Source organism: Enoplosus armatus, chromosome 15 (genome assembly GCF_043641665.1).
Source record: "Enoplosus armatus isolate fEnoArm2 chromosome 15, fEnoArm2.hap1, whole genome shotgun sequence".
Lineage (NCBI taxonomy): Eukaryota > Metazoa > Chordata > Actinopteri > Centrarchiformes > Enoplosidae > Enoplosus > Enoplosus armatus.
The window spans coordinates 21005451-21026515 of record NC_092194.1 but is presented as its reverse complement, the minus strand read 5'-3'; the positions used below and the strand labels follow the sequence as shown (position 1 = coordinate 21026515).

Below are 21065 nucleotides of genomic sequence, written 5' to 3'. Positions count from 1 at the left end.
TCTTTCCCAGGAGAGTCAGACAGAGATGTCGGCCCATCAGGCCACACTGGACTACGTGAACCAGCTGTTACAGACATGCAGTACTGAGGAGGGCCAGAGGAGGCGCTATGAACACAACCAGTTTGCAGAGGAGCAGGGTCGTCTCAACCATCAGTGGCTCAGTTTGCAGGAAACCCTCAACTCTCAGGTCAGAAAGCAAACATCAAACTGTGACCCAACAAGTCCAAATCAAGGTCTACCTACTAGCTTTTCTGAAACTTTCAGCTGCATTACATGGTCTTCAACAGTAGATAGAGTTTGCTGAGTTTTCATGCTGAGATCGATCTGTTGACAGTTCTGGGACAGTTATACAGTAATAGTGGGCTCGTGGGCCTATGATAGCCAAATGTCTGACTTTTCACCACCAAATGAAGTTTTCATTTGATTTGGATCTCCCCTTTATTTTTATTTAGTTAATGATTAAGCTAAGCTACTGATCATAGATATGAAATCATAATTTATTTAAAAATATCAAGATCTTTTCTAATATTCTTAAGTCCCTCAGACATAATATGTCTGTCTGCCCGTTGTCGTTTATGGTGTTCAGATCCAGGAGGTGGAGCAGGAGCTGAGGAGCAGAGTGGAGCGGGAGGCCCGACTGCAGCAGGTCAACAGCTGGATCACAGATCACAACCTCTGGATCGACTCAGCTCAGACACCCAGCAGCCAGGCGGAGCTGCAAAAGAGCATCAACACCTGCCAGGTCGGAGGTCACATCTGTACTCTGACATCTGTATGAACAATCAGAACACCTGTTCCAATGATGCTATTGCAGGTTTAATATTTCAGCCGTGAAGAGTCATAGTCCTTTAAGGATTTTGCAAAGAAATACAAAAATCTACATATTCCTTTGGGCTGATGAAGCACCACATTTAAAGATGTTCATCTCCATGTTACGTTTGTGTTTCAGGATCATGAGGAGAAGATCAAGCAGAAGTCTGCAGCTCTTCAGGAGCTGAGAGACAGACTTGATGGTGGAGGAGAAAACAGCAGCTGTGACTTCATCTCTCAGACAGATAAATCCATCCAGGCCTGTGCAGCTCTCACACAGCAGGTGAATGGAAAGGAAAAGATTTTATGTTTGTGGACGTAAAAGAAACAAATGACACGTTTCATTAAGTTCTTCTTGTTTGTGGCAATACTTCTAGTTGTATGACTGTTATCTTGCCCAGTTACCACCAGCAACATCCTTCCATAGTATGAACTGTGAACTATGAAAGATGTGAGGTCTTGTCTGCCATGGAGTATAATATTTTACCAGCTTTAACTTGAATCCTTGTTGTTTGGTATTTGTCGGATCGTCCCGTCTGTTCCTTAACAGAATGAATCAGTGAAGCAGAGGCTGATTCAGGTGCAGCAGCTGTGGACTTGTGTGGAGAGGCGACTGAATCAGATGATGCTGAAAACAGTGAGAACATCTCAGACTCTTGAGTATCACAGCAGCCATCAGCTCTCCGTGCAGGCGCATAGAGATCTCCATGAAAAGCTGCAGGTAGGACTGGTGCATGTATATCATTTGTTCTGGACTGGAGGTGGACATATAAAAACGCAACAAGACTTGCAAGTTCCTGGTTCCAAAGAGCGTGATTCATGTTCAGATCTTGTGTGGATGTTGTGTCTGTGATGTTGACAGCGGTGTTTGTTGTGTTTGTTGTGTTGGAAGCAGCTTCTTCATGAGGAGACAGAAGCTTCAGAGGCAGAGTGGGACGAACTGAGTCAGAGCGTCTCCTCCCTCAGAGACATCATCAGTCCTGCTGCTGCCGCTCTCCTCACAGAGCAGCTGGACAGACAGAGAGACAGGTGAGACAGACTGCATGCAGCCTCACACACACACACACACACACAGAGTCACACTCATCAATCAATCAATCAATCAATCAATCGTCCTCCCGTCCTCCAGTTGGACTGCGGTGTCTGGAGCGCTGGACGAGCAGCTCCAGAGGAGTCGGGGCGTCCTGCAGGTCTGGGAGGTCTTCGCCCGGCGGGCTGCGTCTTTGTCCCAGCGGCTGCAGACGCTGCAGAGTGACGTCAAGTCGGCGCTGAGCGAAGCACCAGCAGACGACAACACTGTGGAGCAGGTCGCTGTCAAGATACGCCATGTTCAGGTGAGGAAAGGAACACACAAAAACATAATTCAAGGAACTGGAAAACGTTTAATTTAAAGGAGCAAAAAGTAGGATAATCACTCAACTGACCTTTTCCTCCTTTAAATCTGAATCTTTTCCTGAAGCATTTGTTGAAGTAGATGACAGACATTTTTAATTATCAACGCCAAAAGTTTTCTGAAACCTCTCAACATCAAAACTAATGTCTGTTCTAACTGTCTGAACCTGGATCATCAGGAGAACCTGGATCCTCCTCTGAACAGAGCGCTGGGTGGCTGAAGTATTGCCTCTATTGTTTTGTTCTACTGCTTCAGCTGCAAAGATGAAATAAATGACTCAATCCAGTCACTACATAGATGCTATAAAAAGTCTCCAGTCCTCCACCTAAACCTGTATCCCTGTTTGTCCCTGTCCACCTCTGCTCCAGGGTCTCCTGGAGAGGACAGACACTTCGCAGTCTGACCTGGAGGGGGTGCTGGAGGCCTCCAAGGACTTAATTGGCCAACTGGAACCTTCCGCTGCCAGTCTGGTCCAATCAGAGAGCCGGTTGTTGTCACGTGGTGTCCAGCAGCTCAGCCGGACCCTGACAGGGAAACTGGGTCAGCTGCAGGTACGACTTCATGAATGAATGTGTTTGTGGGATTAAGTGACTCAGAGAACTGCGTACTGTGATTCTTGAAGTCTTGAGATATTTGGCTTGAGGACAATGTTTGATGTGAGCTGTCAGGTAAACAGGCTCAGCTGATGTGTTCAAAGTTAAAGTGAAGCCCTTCACTGTAACCTGCTGCTGTTTGTTTTGCTCTGTAACCATTTACATTGTGTTTTTTTATGCTGTAGTACATATTGTAGGACATTTAGGACTCTGGCATGTGTCCAGAGTACTGTTTGTTTCCTAACCTGCCACTTAAGTGTCCCAGTGACCTATAAATGAAGACTCAGCCTGGCCGTGTGTCATGTTTGCGTGTAGGAGGAGCTCGAGCGGCTGCAGGAGTTTGGAAACGTCCTGGAGTCACTGGAGAGAAACCTGGAGCTTTGGCAGCAGCGTCTGCAGGATGAGGCTCGGCCAGCAGACCAGGTGAGACGGCGTGAATGGAGTTTATGAATGACCGTAGTAGTGCTTCTTCTTCTCTGTTTAGTAATCCACTGGACAACAGACTTTGACATTGAAATAAAGATGTCTATAATTGTTATTGTGTTAAATATATTGTAGCTGGGAATGTTTTCTTTGGACAAGATGGAAATGAGTGTTTGGAGCAGATAAAACTAGTTTGGCAAAAGATTTTTGTTCAGATTTTTCTAGAAACAAGCGTTATTTTCATGATTTGAGTGATTCCAGTGTCTTGTATCAAGATACAAAATGATAATTTCTTCATAATTTCTCAAACCAACTCACCACAAAGTCCATTTTGTAGCTATTCTGGAGCTTTTGATCGTCTCACACGATCCTCCTCAGCAGATGGAGTTTGTTCAGACGTTCAAATATCCATCTTCTGTGACACTTTGAGGAGTTCTGTACGTCTATGTTGGTGTAAAAGTTGAGTTTGAAAAGTCTGAAGGCTTCAGAACAGCCACAAAATTTCTGTTGTGAAGGTCAAGACTGAACTTTGTTTAGAAATGTAATGATATTCATGATATTCATCACACCTAAAGACGTGTTAAATGGAAATGTTTTATTTGCAGAATGAATGTTCAGTGTTGAAGTTACTGGAAGTGGATCTGTTTCGGCCATTAATAAGGGGTTTGTCTCCATCTGAGAGGAGAAATTACTGAACAATGAGTCGAGAAATTGAAAAGAAGTAAAAACTAACTAAGACAGAAGGACATGGTGTGTGCAGCATGTAGTTCTTGGGTCCTCAGCCATGATGTTATGCGTGCCGTAGTCCAGACTGTTGTGATCCCTTGTGATCTGAGATGCCACCATATGTTTCCAGTCTGGCCTCCTAGAGCTGAGCGGCCTGTCTGCTGACCTGGATGTGCTGAATGAGCTGAGCTGCAGCCTGACGCTGGGCGACACTGCGGCACGCCGCCTGCGACGCCTCAACCACCGCTGGGCCGACACCTCTGCCAGAGCCGAGGAGGCCTGCAGGTCAGATCTGAGAACCAGTATTTTTGCTCGATGATTGACCTAATCATTTTCTGTTGATTGACTAACGGATTAATCAACTAATTGTTGCAGCTCTAGACAGAAAATTGATCTGCAACAATTGATTAATCGTTTTGAGTCCGCTTTTAAGTAAAAATGCTAAAATGTTCAGTTTCCGGCTCCTCAAATGTGAATATTTTCTGGTTTCCTTTGTCGTCTGTGATTGTAAATTGAATATCTTTGGGTTTTTCTACCCCAGAGCCATTAAAGTTGACATTCAAGTAGAAATTCATGGATGAAAACAGTTCATATACATGAAATAAGATAGCACATAGTGCAGATTTGCATTGTTCCCTAACATGTTTCTTTTCTTTGGCTGTGCAGTGAGCTGCAGACGGAGGCACTGAGGCGACAGAGCTTTGAGCAGAAGTGTGAGAGCTGGATGTCTTTCCTGCAGAGGATGGAGGACAGTCTGGCTGTGGACGTGGCCGGCTCTTACGTCGGCCTCAGACAGCAGCTCTGTACACACAAGGTACATGCATGACAGAAGAAAAGAGAAAAACACTACGAACACACGGAGGTGTAACCCTGATCTCTCCTGGTGTTTCAGCGCTTTCAGGCAGAGCTGTCCATCGGACACCAGATCCTTCATTCAGTGGTCACTGAAGCTCTTCATCTGCTGCAGAAAGGAGAGGTGGAGGACAGGTAGGACGACCAAACTGCAAAGAAACTCCTTTCAGTAAAATAAAGAGGGCGAGGCACACACACCTTCTTTGTTTTTAGCCAAGCTAGCAGTGCGGCTCTGTATCGTGGCGAAGTGAAAGATTTTGACCACTCCTGGATGGAAATCTATGAATTCTGTCTGTAGAAATTCATTTTAAACTTTTCATCTCGTGCCACTGGCTGGTCAAAATTTACCTCCTAGCAGCACGTTAACATGTGTACAATTAGCATGTTACCAATATTTTTAAAACTATTTATATTAATGAATTGAAAAACTTACATGCTAACTGTAAGCGTTAACATGCTTATATTAGTTTCTAGCACAGTGTAGAATGCTACAAGTTACTACATGCTAAATGTCTCATGCTAAACGACAGCCGTTAACATCAATAACTTTTGAATTTAAGGCTTTTTAACATGCTAATGTTGCGTGTTTAGCATGTTGCTAAAGGCTAATGTTGTGGCGCCTAAATGTTTGTAGTCTTTTAATGTTAACACATCTTTGTCAGTTGTAAAGTAATCTGTTGCTAGCTGGAAAACAGCAGTTTTTTTATACATGTAACTGTGTTGATTGTGTCCAGGAGTGACTTCATCCTGAAGCTGGCCCACCTCAGGGAGCACTGGCAGGGGGCGGTGCAGCGGGCAGACCAGCGGCGCTCCCTGGTGGAGGGGCTGGTGAAGCACTGGCACCTGTACAGCCGCAGCCTGAGGAAGCTGCAGAAGTTCCTGTCGGACACCCAGACCCTCCTTCCCCCTGCCGGACCAGCCCGCTGCAGCCTGCTACAGCTGCGACGCTCCCTCCAGGACCTCCAGGTGAGACAGTTAGCTTAGTGACAAACCCTCATTACATTAGAGGGAAGATTTCAGCCTGACTGTGGCGGAAACGAGGCTACCGACCTGAAGTTTTCTGAGATGAAAAACAACATTAACCATCAAGGACAGGATCATTTTCTTGTGTAAAAGCACACCGAGTCCCAGGGATCAAACATGAAGAGATCTTTTTCATTTTATTTCCATCTTTAATACAAGTTTCATGTTTTTGAGTGAAATGTACAAGACTTTCATCTAAAATTGAACAACTAAAGTAAACTGCAAGAACCTCGACCTCAGTGCTTGACTGAAGGTTACTTTCCACCTCTGTCCCCAACTACTTTGTGCAACTTTCAAACCTTACAAACCCAGAGGCACATTAAACAGTTTTTATTTTTCAGAACTGTAAAAGACTCCCGCAGAGAGTTGATGGTCTGTAAAGTGGTTGTTAATTCAGATGAAGATCAGGAGAGAAAACAGCTGCCTGAGGACTGAGACTGATTTGAGATTTAAGAAAAAGAAACGACTGCTGCTGATTACATCAAAGGACAAAAGAGACGAGGCAGAGAGTTTCCATTCTGATTCTTTCTGAGCCTTTGATTACCATGAAAAGAGATGTGATTTGAATTGATTGTGATTGAAGATACAATACACAGAAAGCTGCGCCTCAATAAAAGGGACCAGTAAGACCTTCACTAAGAAGATCACAGAGCAGCTCATCGCTTATATTTCTCTCTTCGTTTCTTTCTGTCTCCTCGTCTGTCTCACCTCTCCTTTACACTTTTAAAATTAAAAAACCTCCGTCCTCCGTCTTGCTCCTCAGCACACAGAGCTGCTGTTCCAGAGGTATCAGTGCAGTTTCATCCACACTCTGGAGGTCGGCCGGCAGCTCTTCTCCATGGGGGACGAGGAGACCCAGACTCAGCTGCAGTCGGATCTGGGAACCCTGCAGGAGGAGTGGGACAACCTCCACAGCCTGCTGGGCCGAAGGATGGACCTCACCGAGGCTATCGTCAAGGTACTCGGTCTCTCCCTGTCAGGTTCTTGTAACTCGCTGTGTGATGCTTTCAGGAACATCTGGCAGATTTATTTCCGGTGTTGGTTGATTCAGCTTGGTCTCTGTCAGTATTGAACTCCACTGCCTTTATTTAAGCTATTAATGGGGCTTGACTTGGTTTCAACAGAACTTATTTGGATCTGGTCTGGACTCAAACACCTGGTCAAAGGGGTTCTGGCCTTGGAGTAGGCCTGGAATCAAATTGTAATGCTCTGTAGCCAAGGCAGAAGAAGAGATGTGTTTGCTTAGTTTATAAAAATATTCAAATAGTTCCACCGTAGCCCACAGTTTCCAAATAGTCTTGCATGTTTTACAGATATGCAGTGGACCCTCTGATTGTTGAAGCTTACATGTAGCAGGAAAGAACATTACTACATAAACAGCAGTCTTATGGTTTTGTAAATATGCCACCTTTACAGTGTTTCTTCTCTGCAGGTAAATACGATACGCAAGACTGATGTAAGAGTTGAGTTTTTGTTTATTCAACCTGGACAGACACCTGTCTGCTCCGACTGTAGATCTGGATCCTCCATCTGTCCCCTGCAGCCTCTGACGGTTTCTGTTTGCCTGAGAACGGCCACGTTAATCCAATCTGCTCTAATCAACGACAGTGTGCTTGTTTAGGAAGACAAAGACAAAGGAGTGCATTCAGAACCTGTTGTATTGATCTGTGTGATCAGTGAGTTTATAAAAAAAAATGTTTTATTGTGTCTCAGAACTGGGAGCGCTGCGAGGTCGGACTAGCAGACAGCATGATGCAGCTGAAGGACATGAAGACCAGACTGAACGAGTCGATGCCGGAGTGTGACGAGAAATCCAACAAGGTATATACTGTATATATATATATATATATATATCACATGTTGCTGAAATATGTCTAGAATTGTTCTGTACACACTAGCAGAGTCATATTTATACAAAACATTCGGCGGAGAAACAGAACCACTATGGACACAGCAGCAATCTCATTGGCTGAGTTAAACCTCAGTGGGTGGAGCCAAAGACTGATTTTCTGGCTAAGTTTTATACATTTTGACCGGGACACCGTCTGTGCCATCAGTTACAGGAGGATTATTTCCGCTTCTGAAGCAGCTCAGTCATCTTTGTGCGACGTATCGAGTCCAAAATATTTCATCTTTTGTAGTAGCTACGAATTCAGGTGCACTTTGGTTGTTGTAGAGAGTGTTGTTGTTGTTCATTACTGAGCTTCAGAGGAGCTGGTATTCAGATGTTGTTACTTTTGGACAGAGCCAGGCTAGCTGTTTCCGGTCTTTAGGCTAAGCTAAGCTAACGTCTCCTAACTGTAGCTTCATATTCAACAGACAGATATGAGAGTGGTGTTGATCTTCTCATCTCACTCTAGACTAGACTAGACTAGACTAGACCAGACTACAGTCTGATCTACTCATGCATACATGCTCATATTTCTGTAACTTGTCATAGCAGCAGTCTGTGAAAGCTCTACATTGTGCTAGCATCCAGGCGGAACAGTTGGTTGTTAAAGGTTAATATTCAAAACAAACACACTCAAAATATAAAAACAGTGAATCATGACCTCCAGACATGCGAGGACATCAGGCAGACATGTTGCCTTCAGGCGGTTTGAGTTTGGAGGGAAACGAGAGAGCAAAGCCAAGTTTGAAACAGGTTTGACTCAACTCATCCTCTCTGACCCATTACAGCCTTTATCCTCCACCCCTCCCTCAATCCCCTCCACAGTCACCCCTCCCCCGGCCCGGCCTGCAGCCTGTGGCCCTTAATCCTCTCTCTGGGCGGGGGGGAGAGAGAGAGAGAGAGAGAGAGAGAGAAGGGTGACAGAGACAGGCAGAGGAGGAGAAAGGGGCTGAGCAGAGGGAGACAGCAGGGACTAGCTGTGAGGGAGCGAGCTGTGGAGGGGTCTCTGACGGTTTGTTGTGGCGGTCTGTGTGTTATGGTATGCAGGAGAACGAGGACTCCCTGGAGGACTGGGCTGAGAGCCTGACGGAGCTGAGCACCATGAAGACGGATCTGTCCCAGTACATCATCGCCGACGACGTCCTGCTGCTGCAGGAGCAGGTGGAGCACCTGCACTGTCAGTGGGAGGAACTCTGCCTCAAGGTCAGTCTGCTGGGTTTCATGCACTGAACTCTGCCTGAAGCCAGAACCAGATGGGACTCAGTACCTCAGGTTGTCCTGTTAACCTGCTAAAAGACGCTGATTCGGCTGTTCATCTGCTTTAATTTGACTTTTTTTAAACTTCGTTTTGCTTGTAGCTGACGTTGACTGTTCACTCACAGGAAGACATGACATCAACTAAGTGTGAAAGTACTTTACTTCACCAAGTTCATTAGCATCTTTGCTAAAAATGCTTTCGAGGGACTTGAAATATGCAGTTGAATCACAAAGGAAAGTTGAAGTTCAGGACATCACTGGTGCAGAGACACCGGTCACCCAACTCTTTTCTTCTTTGGGAACTCTTTTTAACAATCTTTCAAGTATCTTTAAGGTTGGAAAAGTCCTCTTATTCCACAATATCTGACAGTGTCACATATATATTCTTTAACAGCTTGTTCCAGCTCTTCATTTAAGCTGTGTGATTTTACAATGAGTGAAATATTCCACACAAGACATTCTACAATTGTCCTTAAAGTCGGTATATTTGGTATCTAAGGAAACTTTGGGATCTCCGCTAAAATTCTGTCATCTTGTGACTTTGAACAATGTTTGGCTGCACAGCATGAGTCGGTATTGAGTGTCCTGCTGCTGGTTTAGTTAAATCACAAGGAAAGTCATTTTAGCTAAGGTATCAGTGTTGCAAAGAGTTCATATCAGTGAGGGTGCAAGAAACAGAAACACTGGTCAACTGCGGTTCTGCTGTTTTTAAAATCTGTCCTGTGCTCCTTTGGGTCCACCATAGACAGGGTTTGAAAACCAAGCTGTGGGACGACTGGTTGTGAAGGTTAATCATTGAAGAGCTAACCAGCGTAACCAGCTCAGCCCAGTCACTCACGTTGTGTTTTGGGCATCTGACATGTTGTTTCTGCCGCACTGCATTTGAATGTGTTTAGCACAGAGTTCACGGTTTCTTTGTCTTTCTTAGTGTTAAAAGTCTAAGCCTTTAGTGAGGAGTTAAGTTACTAAATCTTTTGAGTCTTTTTAGGGCGACTGAAGAGACCAACAGGTCTGGGGGGGGGGGGCATTGTGGGGATGGGGGAACAGATGGTGACAGGAGAGCAATGTTGTAATGAGCTGAGAGGCTTCAGGAAGAAGAGCTTTTGTATTGAAATGAGTTTGGGGGAGGGGGAGTAGTAGTGATCATACTGACTTTCACTTGTTACTGTCTGTGTTTGTTCGGGACGGTCTCCTCCACATCACGCCTCCTGTTAAAGGTGGCTGTGTGCTGCTCTGTACTGGAGGTGGGAAAGTTCACCCAACAAATGTTTAAAGTTTTTGTCTTATATTGAAACACTCCCAATCAAGTAAAAAGCTTGTAGTTTTGCTTGTAGTGTGCTTTTGGAGTGCAACGTCTTCTTCACCTCATACTTGATTTCGAGCCTTAATGCTCATGAAGATTTTATGTATGTGCAGAGGTTTTTTTCCCCGCCTCACTCTGGAGTGCGAAGCTATAATTCAAACTGTGTTCAATGGGGGAAAACACCCCCTGCAACCTTTAGTCTTCATTGACAAAGGGACCATCGTGAGCCAATCATGACCTGGCTCCCCAGAATAAGAGAAAAATAGACTTTAAAAATAATGTCGGAGGCTACTTAACTTTGTCACCTCCAATAAAGAGCCTTTTTCAATAGAAGGCCTCCTGGATTGTCCCCATGCAGTGGATGAGACAGTCCCAAACTGGGGGTGTGTGTGTGTGTGTGTGTGTGTGTGTGTGTGTGTGTGTGTGTGTGTGTGTGTGACGCAATGTTTTTATTCATGTGGTACATGATTTATTCAGGTACATGTCTATATTGTTGGTGTATGTGTCTCAAGTACAGTCAGTTCAACCCCCTGACAGCAGCAATTAATTAGAACTGAAGGAACACACTGCAGCTCTGTCTGTTGACATGTGTCTGACCCAACAACAACAACAACAACAACAACAACAAGAACACCACACCATTAAGTAGCTGTTTACTGCTTCTCTGCCAGCTGACAGCCTCTCTGGGTTAAGTGAAGCTCTTAGCCACACTCGGAACACAGCTCACAATTCAGTGTATTTTGGTTTTGAAAGCATATCCTGTTATTTTGTGGAGCCTACCTCCTTCTCGTGACCTCAAAGTAATTAACTATCAATAAAGCCAAATTATGCCAGATATTTCATGGCAAGAGTGCCAGAAACCGTCACTCTCATAATTGCATATGAAGTCAGAACTTTTATACCTGCTCTTTGTTGTTTCTGGAGCTTTGGACATAAATAGCTGGTTTGAAAACTAAAGACGTATCGCTGAGGAGAGCTGGTGTTAGCTGCCATCAACAGTTCCAAGTTGTATCTGTGTTGCATGTTATTCCCCCTCTTGTTTTACAAAATCTGTCCACGACAAATTAAAATGATGGTGAAATCACAAGACCAGGTGCATCTGTATCAGTAATAATAAGACACAGATTAGGCCGATACAGTACGACTAAGCATCATAAAGTAATAAAGCTTATTTCATTTACGTCGTCCTATCCTCTTTGTGTCAGGTGTCTCTGCGTAAACAGGAGATCGCGGATCGTCTGAACGCCTGGGTCATCTTCAACGAGAAGAACAAGGAGCTGTGTGAGTGGCTGACGCAGATGGAGAACAAGGTGGCGCACAACTCCGACCTCAACATCGAGGAGATGGTGGAGAAACTCAAGAAGGTAGGAGGCCGCGGCAAAGACCCGCTCCCAGTCGATACTGTCGTTGTGAACAGCAGTTATAGTGGCTTTAATATTGGATTAATGTCACTTCACACGTTTAGGTGGCGGTGAAGTCATCATCCGCTGATCTGTAGGGCAGATGATCAAAGTTCACGCTCCCCTGATTGGTCCAAACTGAGAGAGATGTAGCTTCAATCTGGCTGTATATGCAAGAGTGGAAAGTTGTGAAAAATGACTTTCGAAGATGTTGTATGTTTGGTCCCATTTGTGTTTGTAGTGAGCAGGAATTAAATATTACATTTAGCAGATTCTCTGCAAGTTTTATCAGCAAAACACACTGATGTCTCTGTTGTTTATCTGAATCTTTATTTTGCTGTGTCACTCAGTCACCTCTGCACTCTGAGCTGCTCTGTGGGGGGGTGGGGGTCTGGGCTTTTCAAAAAGCTGTGAATTCCCTCCTGATTGTTAAAGAGACGACAGCTGTTTGAGCCCCTGCAGACCACGCGGGTTTGTTTTGTGTCGAGCTCGTGGCCCCTTTCATTTGTTACGGCGTGGGGGGGGGTAGTAAAGGCGATTTCTGTTAGAGAAACCCAAACTTATTGCCCTGAAGGGGGGTTCAAACCTTTTCAGGCACTGGAGCTTTAAATTTAGTGTCTTGTCCCGGCGCACAGTCTCTTGGCAGGAGTTACGTCCAAAGTTAGAAGTTGTCATGATTTCTTACCTAAAGCGACGAGTAAATCACGCTGAAAATGTTTGTTTCAGGAGAAGAGTTTACCCACTTTTTAGGCACACTTTCTGGTTGGAATGATCCTTTCTTGAGCCATTATAAAGCCAACCCTTCATGTCAGACGTATAACAATGATAATCTGTCACTTTACTAAACTCTGTAGAGAAATGATTAGATGTGTGATGCACATAATAACTGTCTTCTGGGTTCTGTCCTCTTTGTCCTGTGTTTCTCCATCAGGACTGCATGGAAGAGATCAACTTGTTCAGTGAGAATAAAACCCATTTGAAGCAGCTCGGTGAACAACTCATTACAGCCAGCAACAAGACGAAAGAGACGGAGATCAACGACAAGCTGAAGGACATCAACGACCGCTGGCAGCATCTGTTTGACCACATAGAGGCCAGGTGAGAACAGAAAGCAGAAAGATGGTGGGAGGAAAGCAGGAGGAGAAGGAGGCCGAGGCGAACGGGGTGTGGAACATGCTAACCTGGTTAACAGTACATGCTAAATGCTTGCATGCTAACATGCTTACACCTCCTGTGGGTCCTGATATTCTTCAAACCCTCATGGACGTGGGCAGATGACCCTCACGGCATCATGAACATAGGACGTAGCATTTAGCATGTTAACATTAGCATGCTACCTAAACATTAAATACGAGCTGCTAAACTTGAGAATGTTAACATCCAATAGTTGATATGCATGCTAACTATGTTAGCGTAGCATTTAGCATAACAGCATTAGCTTTCACCTTACAGCAGAGCTGAGTCTGACAACTGAGCCTAAATGAAGCAGTCTGAGCCTGACAAGCTGAGACGTCCTCAAAGGGAAACTGTTTTATTTTTATAACAGTGGTTCATATGACTGTATTGATCAATAACTATGATAACAGCTGCTGGCGCAGTAACAGCAGCCCTGTACTTTGTACTTCTGATAGCTTCTCTTTCTTGTAGAGAGCGCTGATGTTGCTCACTGCTTCAACACAATGAAAACGGTTCTATAGTAAAGTCAGACTCCAGGTGCTGCAGCATGAGGGGTGAGCTGGAAAAGAGCCTGTTTTTATTACGCTAACTCCTCTGACTATTTGATGTTTGACTGAAAGTCCTTTGAGGAGTTTATGTGTGTTTGTGTAATGTTTAGCTTCTCCATTTTCCATAAAACCTGCTGACTCTTTCTTTTGTTTGAGGGCGTTACAGACTTCTTCTCGTCGTTCAGCGCCTGCAGCTTTATCTGTGTGTTGTTGCTTTCCCCTCCGAGCGCAGCTGTTATTCTACTGTGGCAGCAGATTAAAGCAGAAAAGCTCAGAGCCCTCCGAGGATAGAGTGATATTATTATTATTATTAATCCATAAATGCAAATCTCATTCCAACACACAGAGGAGAGGTGGCCTCTTTACTGCTGATCTACTTAAAGCAGCAGAGAGTGAGATGAACCAATTGGCAGGTCCACTGTGTAAAGTTGATCATATCCTGCTGTTTGACAAATCTCAGTGAGGCCTCAGTTTGACTGAAACAAACACTCAGAGGCGGTTTTACAGCACTGCTTCTCAACTTTGGGGTTGGGACCCCAAAAGAGGTTGCAAGGTAAATCTGAGGTGTCACAAAAGATTAACAGGAAAGGAAAGCAGAAAGAACATATTTCTGCTTTTTTGAATCAAAGGACAACCAAAATAATTCAAGTAAAATGAATATATGTGACAAGGGCTTCCAAGTAGACCTGGTTTCATGTTGAGGGGTCATAAGGTGAAATGGTTGTAATCATTGGATCAGAGTTTAGTCGAGAGTTTGTATTTTATTTGGATTCCCGTCCGCCTCATCCATGATGAAGATGGCATTAGCCTTGCATTGATTAACAAGTTGCAAATAAAATTGGCAGTTTGCCTCCATGCTTGGTGCCTTATCTGTGACTCGTGTGCGTCAGTCGACAGCGTGGGCGGTGCTGTGGTGTCTTCCGCCTTGACTCTTGTCTGTTAAGTAGAGTTTAAGTTCGTGTTCTTTTCAATACAAACAAATCAGTTTCCATGTGATTCAAGGGTTTTTACAGGAAAAGATTTTTGTATTTTATCGGAGGAGGAAAACAAGCTCTCAATGAAAAGGTTGCAGTTTTTGACTTTTAATACTATCACAGTGTAACCGCTGGCTTTGCTGTTCAGGTGATGCTGCGATACGAATCGTCTTCATAAACTCTGCTTTAGTTTGAATGTTCTGATTTGATTTTGTGGATAATTATGCGTTCTCATCACTAACAAGGTTGGTCTCAGAAACAAGTATCGTGCATTAGTGTTTGACCTTTCTTGCTCTGCCTCAGTAACGTGGCTTTCCCGTCATCAAACAGTACAGTAATTATCATCGGCCGCGTCCTCGCTGTGCCGCAGAATGGATGCGGGGTGGCGGAGTGCACAGCAATTACTGGTACATCTCTGGCAAACAACAGGACGGCGAGTTGAAACTGCTCCTGATAATCGCCTGTTTGGTGACCGTAAAGGACTCTGTGTTTAGTAGATGGCAAGTTCATCAAATCCACACAGCAAATAAGAGACACTTGAACTGAACTGAGTCAAGCTGAGCGACGGGACAGTGGAATGTTTTCTTGGGAGCTGATGAGTTAAACCAATCCGGGGGGTGGGGGGGTGGATGGGGGCTTATCCTCCATGAGAATGACAGACTTAGAGCTGCCATATGGTGGCCGTTTAGTGACCGAGGCTCTCCTCAGGCTCTGGTTGTCTTTCACGTTTTAATTCAAAGTAGACATTTTAGCATTCGGTTCATCTTAATAAATGTCTGTTTTGATTTCTGATTGGCGTGAATGATCATTTGAGCCACAGCTACCTTTACGGCGCGTTCACAAATACAGAAACAGAGGGGGCAGAGGACCTGAGAAGGACCTCACTAAACACAGACAGAGAGGGTGAATCCACGTAGGTCCAGCCTCGTGGTTCACGGTGGATGAGGGTGAGGGTCGTTGTCATGTCTGACAGGTTGTTGGTACAGAGATGTGCCCCCTGTCTTTAACAATAGAAGGGGGACTAGAGTGGTGAGGGAGCGTGACACACAATAGTGGATTTGCTCTCCTCTCCCCTCCCCTCAGCTAACCCCCCGCCCCCCCCCCGTCCCCTCAGGGACTGACCGGCATAACGAGGATAAGCCTGTTAATGAGCCGCTGCTGAGGCACGAGCCTCGTGTCTGTGATGGAATGTGCAGTTGTCTCATTCTTGATTTAGATTTCATTATATCACAGACAAAAATACTCTTTTCTGATTCCTGTTTCTGTCTGCGCTCCAGTTCATCCCAGACCGCAGGATGGGGTTGAGGTCAGGGGTCAGTGCAGACCAGTCACCTTCTTCCACACCAATTTGTGATTGTCTATATAGACCTTGCTTTGTGGAGGAGGGCGTTGTCGTGTTGAAGCATGTCCGCAGTGTCGCTAACTTATTAGCACTTCATCGAGCATGTGTATCATTTTATAATGATCAGCTTGAGAGCCGAAACCCGTTGTGGGATTTGATGCTGATAAACGTGGGGAGAGTCTCACCACAAGCTGCTTAACATGGTCAGGGAACCATTTCACTATTGTCACGTCCCTGCGGCCCCCCCCTCAAACCACCTGAGCGAGTAAAGGGTGGAGTTAGATTATTCAGTGTGTCCCCTCTCCGCACGCTGTTTTTTCTGGTCTGATTCATAGTAAATATTAAACCTTTGTACCATCAAACCGCCGCTATCATCTGAGAGTTGAAGCCTAAACTAGAAATGCTTAAAGGCACGGTACCATTTAGCTTCTTTGTGTGTGTCTTGCTGGCAGTTTTAAGGATAATTGTTGCATTTAGGAGATATTATAGCTTAAAGAAAAGTAAGATTTTGGTATTTCTTTCCATCATAATCCTCTTCTGCACATCATGAAGAGGAGTCGTTTACCTCACAGACGTGAAGTGAGTCAGTGTTTTTCGCTGCTTGGTCCGTTGCCAGAGTCCTGCAGTACTGTGTCACACGTTTTGATAAGCACTGATGGAGTTCCAGAGGAGCTGATTCAGAGTCAGTGATGAGCCCGCCGTCCCTCAGCCTTTGTCTGCGTCTCGCCTCACTAAGTTACGGCAGATGACTGCTGAGGTTTGACTTGCCGAGGGATTAGATGCGTTGACACTGGCCCGCTGCTCGCCTTTGTCCCCCAAAACAAACCGGGTGCTCCGTCACCCGGCCCAGCAGCTGCCGTCTGCTGACACGAGCCTTTGTGCCGACGGGCCCTCAGCCTCCGGGGCCGCCGGGGGCCACCATCCTCTCTCCTCATTGTCTGAATAAGATGCACGCGAGGCAGATGTTTGTCTTTAAAAAACAATCTCCCTGCTCTCCTGCCTCCTCCTCCTCCTCCTCCTCCTTCGTCTCCTCACACCTGGTGCAGCTAATTCACTTCTTTTATTGTCACGCAGCGGTTTTGTTTCTAAACTGCATTTCGTCGAGTCGTTAATTTGAAGTGGCGCTTTTACATGTTGTTTGGCAGTTTAATGCCGACATGAAAACTACGTAGTGCTCACTTACGAGCACTCGGCTCTGTTCTCAAGTGGTTGGAGATCTGGTCGCCATGGCAATGATGGTGGGCTTCTCGTGCTGCTGGCTCGGCTCGGTGAGAGTCACCACAGTGATTTGTTAAGTTTAAACAAGGGATTGTGGGACGAAAGATGGAGTCGCCTGGGAGCTAATGTTTGTGTGGCCATGAAGTTGAAATATAGGTGTGTGTGTGTGTGTGTGTGTGTGTGTGTGTGTGTGTGTGTGTGTGTGTGTGTGTGTGTGTGTGTGTGTGTGTGTGTGTATTAAGTGTCTTTCTTTATCAAAAAGCCCAAATCCAACTTTCAAGGCTGTCTTAATGAAAAGGAAACCACACACACCCCCGCCGTGTCAGAAGTCAGTATACACTGTATAGTGCGCTCAGAAAAAGTACTTTTTACTAATATCCTGCTTCACCTGTCAGCGACACTAACTATCTGAGGGATCAGCTGACAATGCAGATGTTTAGGTATAAAGCTCTCTAACACATCTGTATCCTAAAGTCACTTACAGAACGAGGTCGGGCCTGGTAACATTTCCACGTCACTTTCATTATTTAACAACACGTTTTGAAGTCTGTCAATTATGGAACCGATGAGAGAAGAGAAAACACTCCTTGATGTCGTTACTTTCCAACTCGCTGCTGTTGTTCGGCCGCTCCCTCTCTCGCACCAGGTGCCAAATATCACATGATCGCTGTCTGTCTGAATGGCAAACAGCCGTTGCCGCAACAGATAGATGGAGCCGGTGATGTTAGTGTTCCATGTCTGAAAAGGGCTTTAGATTTACTTTTCTGTTTTCTTTCTTTGAATGGTTTTGTCTGTTTCTGTGTATTTGTGTGTCACTCTTCCTCCACTTTCATCATTCACTGCTGTAATGTATTACCTGCTCTCAGCGCACTGAACCCCAGGCTGGTTTATTTGAAATGGAAGAAGGTGGCAGATGGAGGTTTTCCAGACTGAGGTTCCCCCGCTGGGTCTGTCTGTATCAGCAGCTTCGTCCCTGTTGTAAATGTCCGAGGTCCAGTCCAATAACAGTAACAGCGATCGACAGCTGCACCTGTAATCTGCCGGACTAACTTTAATGGGCTTCGGCTCCTTTGTTCCTGCTTGTTGCTCTGTTTGTTGTTGCAGGATAGTGCCGGCTGTAAAGTGATATTACAGTTTGACAGATGGTCTCTGACATCCTGACATAAACATATAAAGAGACGCACACACACAGACATGAACAGCACAACACAGTGGATTCTCAAACGTGATTGGTAGATTAACAAATATTCTTTTATTTTTTTAACATTTTGTAGCACTTAAATGTGCTTTATGATAAATTAAAATGGTCTTTTATCAAACGTAGAATTCAAATCTATTTTGTAAATGACTGATTTGATTTTGATGAAGTCTTTTATAAAGCAAAAGTATTTCCTTAAATGTGAGGATTTGCTGCTTTTCTTCGTTTTATATCATTGCAAATTTCATATTTTTGAGTTTTGGACTGTTGGGTGGACAAAACAATCAATCTGAAGACGTCTCCATGATCTCTTGGATCATGAGATCTCTGCCCTCTTCACTATTTTATAACATGTTAGACTAAATACACACAAGTTAATAATAAAAATGATTGTTGCGGTTAGTTAAAGCTCCTGATGCTGTGTGTCTTGAGTGAACATGTTACAGCATCCAGATGTTTGGAGAGATAGGAGGAGGAGGAGACAGGCAGACTACAGAGGAGAGGAGGGATGGAGGGGGTGGGGGGGGGGGGGGGGGGGGGGCAGTGCTTGCTAGTGAATCAGCCATCGCCATGGAGTAGCCTCCTCATCAGCCTGTAAGTACCTCTCGCCCCGATCCCGAGCCCTCTTCGCACCCCGGCCAGCATGAGGCTGAGGAGGCAGACGGGTGAAAGGGGAGCAGATCGTGTGTTTTGTTGTGATAAGGAGACGGAGGAGGAGGAGGAGGAGGAGGCGGAGGAGGCGGAGGAGACACGGAGAGCAGGAGTGAAGGGGGATGGGCTGGGCTTTGTCGGTGCAGGCATGCAGGCAGGCAGATGCATGCCGAGTCATTCAGAGCAAATTCAATTCAGCCCGCCGGCTCGAGCCGTCTTATGTGTTGGTATTTGTACAAGGTGGCAGCTTGGACAGCAGGTGTGTGTGTGTGTGTGTGTGTGTGGATGCACTGAGCCTATATATATGTCCATCTATGATCGCAGCAGCATGTTTTTTATGTCACTGGTGCTTCTCCCCCCCCCCCCCCCCCCCTCCATTCACTGCCACGTCCTCACGTTCTGTAGAGGCATGCAGTCTGGAGCTCACACCTGCATGCACACAAACACAAACACATGTATGTTGATACGTCAGGAGCCAAAAATAGGGCAGGAACACCCCCATACAGTCTGCGCCATCGCTGCATCTCAGATTGTTAGTTGTGTCTCATTATGGAAATCACAGTTTCAGTGAGTCTCGTTGGTCAGACATTAAAACAGAACGCAGCTTCAGTGACGGTTTGATGGCAGCTGCTTGTTGCATCATCATTCATTACATGGACTGGACACCTTGACTAGTGTTTGAACTAGCTCAGCCTGCTGCATATAAAAATGATATTTCTGTCCTGAGAGACATTTTAAAGACATGCTCCTTGAAAGGAGCCTCAGAAAAATCCCCTCAAAACCTATTCTATTATCTAGAAAAAGCATTTTCACAGAGATTAAAAAAATAGTTTTTCTTGCTTTTTGTAAAGTTGCCACTACGGAGATACACGGTTTTCACTGGACAGCAAAGTAGATACTAACGCGGGCGACATGAGCTAACATTTATCTCCCTGTAGCTTAGAGGAAGATCTTTGACGAGATGATGAGATGATATGGAAACACTGTGACTGTCACATACTTTGTCCACCAGAGAGAACTGACACGTTTGTTTTTTAACTGTAAAATGTCCTGGCTGGTAGTTTCAGGGATTTTTATGAGTTTATGTAAAAAACAATCACAATCAATATCAGCCTGAAGAATCCAGAGCTGGGTGGATTGTCAGTGTGACTGCCACGTTATACTAATATGTATCTATAGATCACACAAAACCACAGAGTGATATAACCTGCAACCTGTTTGATTAAGGGCAACGACAGACCTCCAGACATCACAGGCAGACTGAACTCTGGATGTGTCTACAGTACAGTCCCATCCAACCACACACACACACACACACACACTGATTCTCAGAGGAGGATTTTGGTGGACCGCTGTGGTGTCACCCTCTCTGCATTGTGCTGGTTTGTGCAGGAGAATGAACCGATGTAGGTCACTGACCTGAGAGCTGAAGTGGAATGCGGCCTCTCTCTCAGACGACCAGTCAGATGTAGGTCAGCCTGCCGCTCTGCTATAATGGCTCCTGTTGTGTCGTACGTGAGAACGACAGCAGCACTTCCCAGACTCTGTGACAACCCGCTAACAGCTCTAATCTGCGGCGTAGAGCCGAGCGTAGTGCTAACAAAGGCGGGGTGACGGGTGTGATGCTCGCTGTGGACGGCCACGCTCAACGTTTCTGCTTCTGTGAAGCAGCGCTGTGTTCACGCTGCATCTCTAAGTGTCCAAATTCACATTATTGATACATACAGCAGATCTGCTGTGTGAAGAGTGAGACGCTGCAGAGTTTCTTCTTTTCAGTTTCAGTTTATACAAACGTGAGCTCCTTGGAAATTATTAGTTAAATACTAAAATCATATTTTGTTAGTGTTGCCATGACAAAATTCAAATCTTGGATCATTAGCTGAGACTTTTGTTATACTTTTGGTGCTGATGTAGTCTTGAATATTGAGACAACAGTTGAGATACACTCACTGATTTCAAATGTCATTCCTCCTGTTGATGTTTTCAACCTCAACTAACTGTATTCAGTTTTGGGACGTGGCCATAATAAGCTGCTTTAACAAGATCTGAAGGTAGTTTGTCAAACAGGGCTGCTGTTTGGTTGTGTGTACATATATATATATATATATATATATATATATATATATATATATATATATGTACAGTGTGCTTATATGCATTACATCATTTTAGGATCTTGAAGAACAAATCTTTATTCTGTGTTTTTGTTAATGTCAAAAAATCCCAAACCAGCAATATGTCAGTCCGTCTCTCAATACTTTCTGACTTCCTGTTTGTGGCCCTCAGC

At 44.9% G+C, this 21065-nt stretch overlaps 1 protein-coding gene across 1 annotated transcript in view; it reads left to right on the top strand.

Annotated features, from left to right (window-relative positions):
- The window catches only part of syne2b (spectrin repeat containing, nuclear envelope 2b), a 114127-nt gene that overhangs the window by 81628 nt on the left and 11434 nt on the right, over nucleotides 1-21065 (top strand). The window contains exons 96-112 of the mRNA XM_070920766.1: nucleotides 11-187; nucleotides 587-646; nucleotides 1361-1531; nucleotides 1703-1839; nucleotides 1940-2144; nucleotides 2572-2754; nucleotides 3112-3219; nucleotides 4076-4230; nucleotides 4612-4759; nucleotides 4838-4932; nucleotides 5532-5763; nucleotides 6584-6778; nucleotides 7534-7641; nucleotides 8679-8705; nucleotides 8768-8914; nucleotides 11477-11635; nucleotides 12603-12769. Coding sequence (XP_070776867.1) covers nucleotides 11-187; nucleotides 587-646; nucleotides 1361-1531; nucleotides 1703-1839; nucleotides 1940-2144; nucleotides 2572-2754; nucleotides 3112-3219; nucleotides 4076-4230; nucleotides 4612-4759; nucleotides 4838-4932; nucleotides 5532-5763; nucleotides 6584-6778; nucleotides 7534-7641; nucleotides 8679-8705; nucleotides 8768-8914; nucleotides 11477-11635; nucleotides 12603-12769 — 2474 coding nt within the window. The remainder of the gene's footprint in view (nucleotides 1-10; nucleotides 188-586; nucleotides 647-1360; nucleotides 1532-1702; nucleotides 1840-1939; nucleotides 2145-2571; nucleotides 2755-3111; nucleotides 3220-4075; nucleotides 4231-4611; nucleotides 4760-4837; nucleotides 4933-5531; nucleotides 5764-6583; nucleotides 6779-7533; nucleotides 7642-8678; nucleotides 8706-8767; nucleotides 8915-11476; nucleotides 11636-12602; nucleotides 12770-21065) is intronic.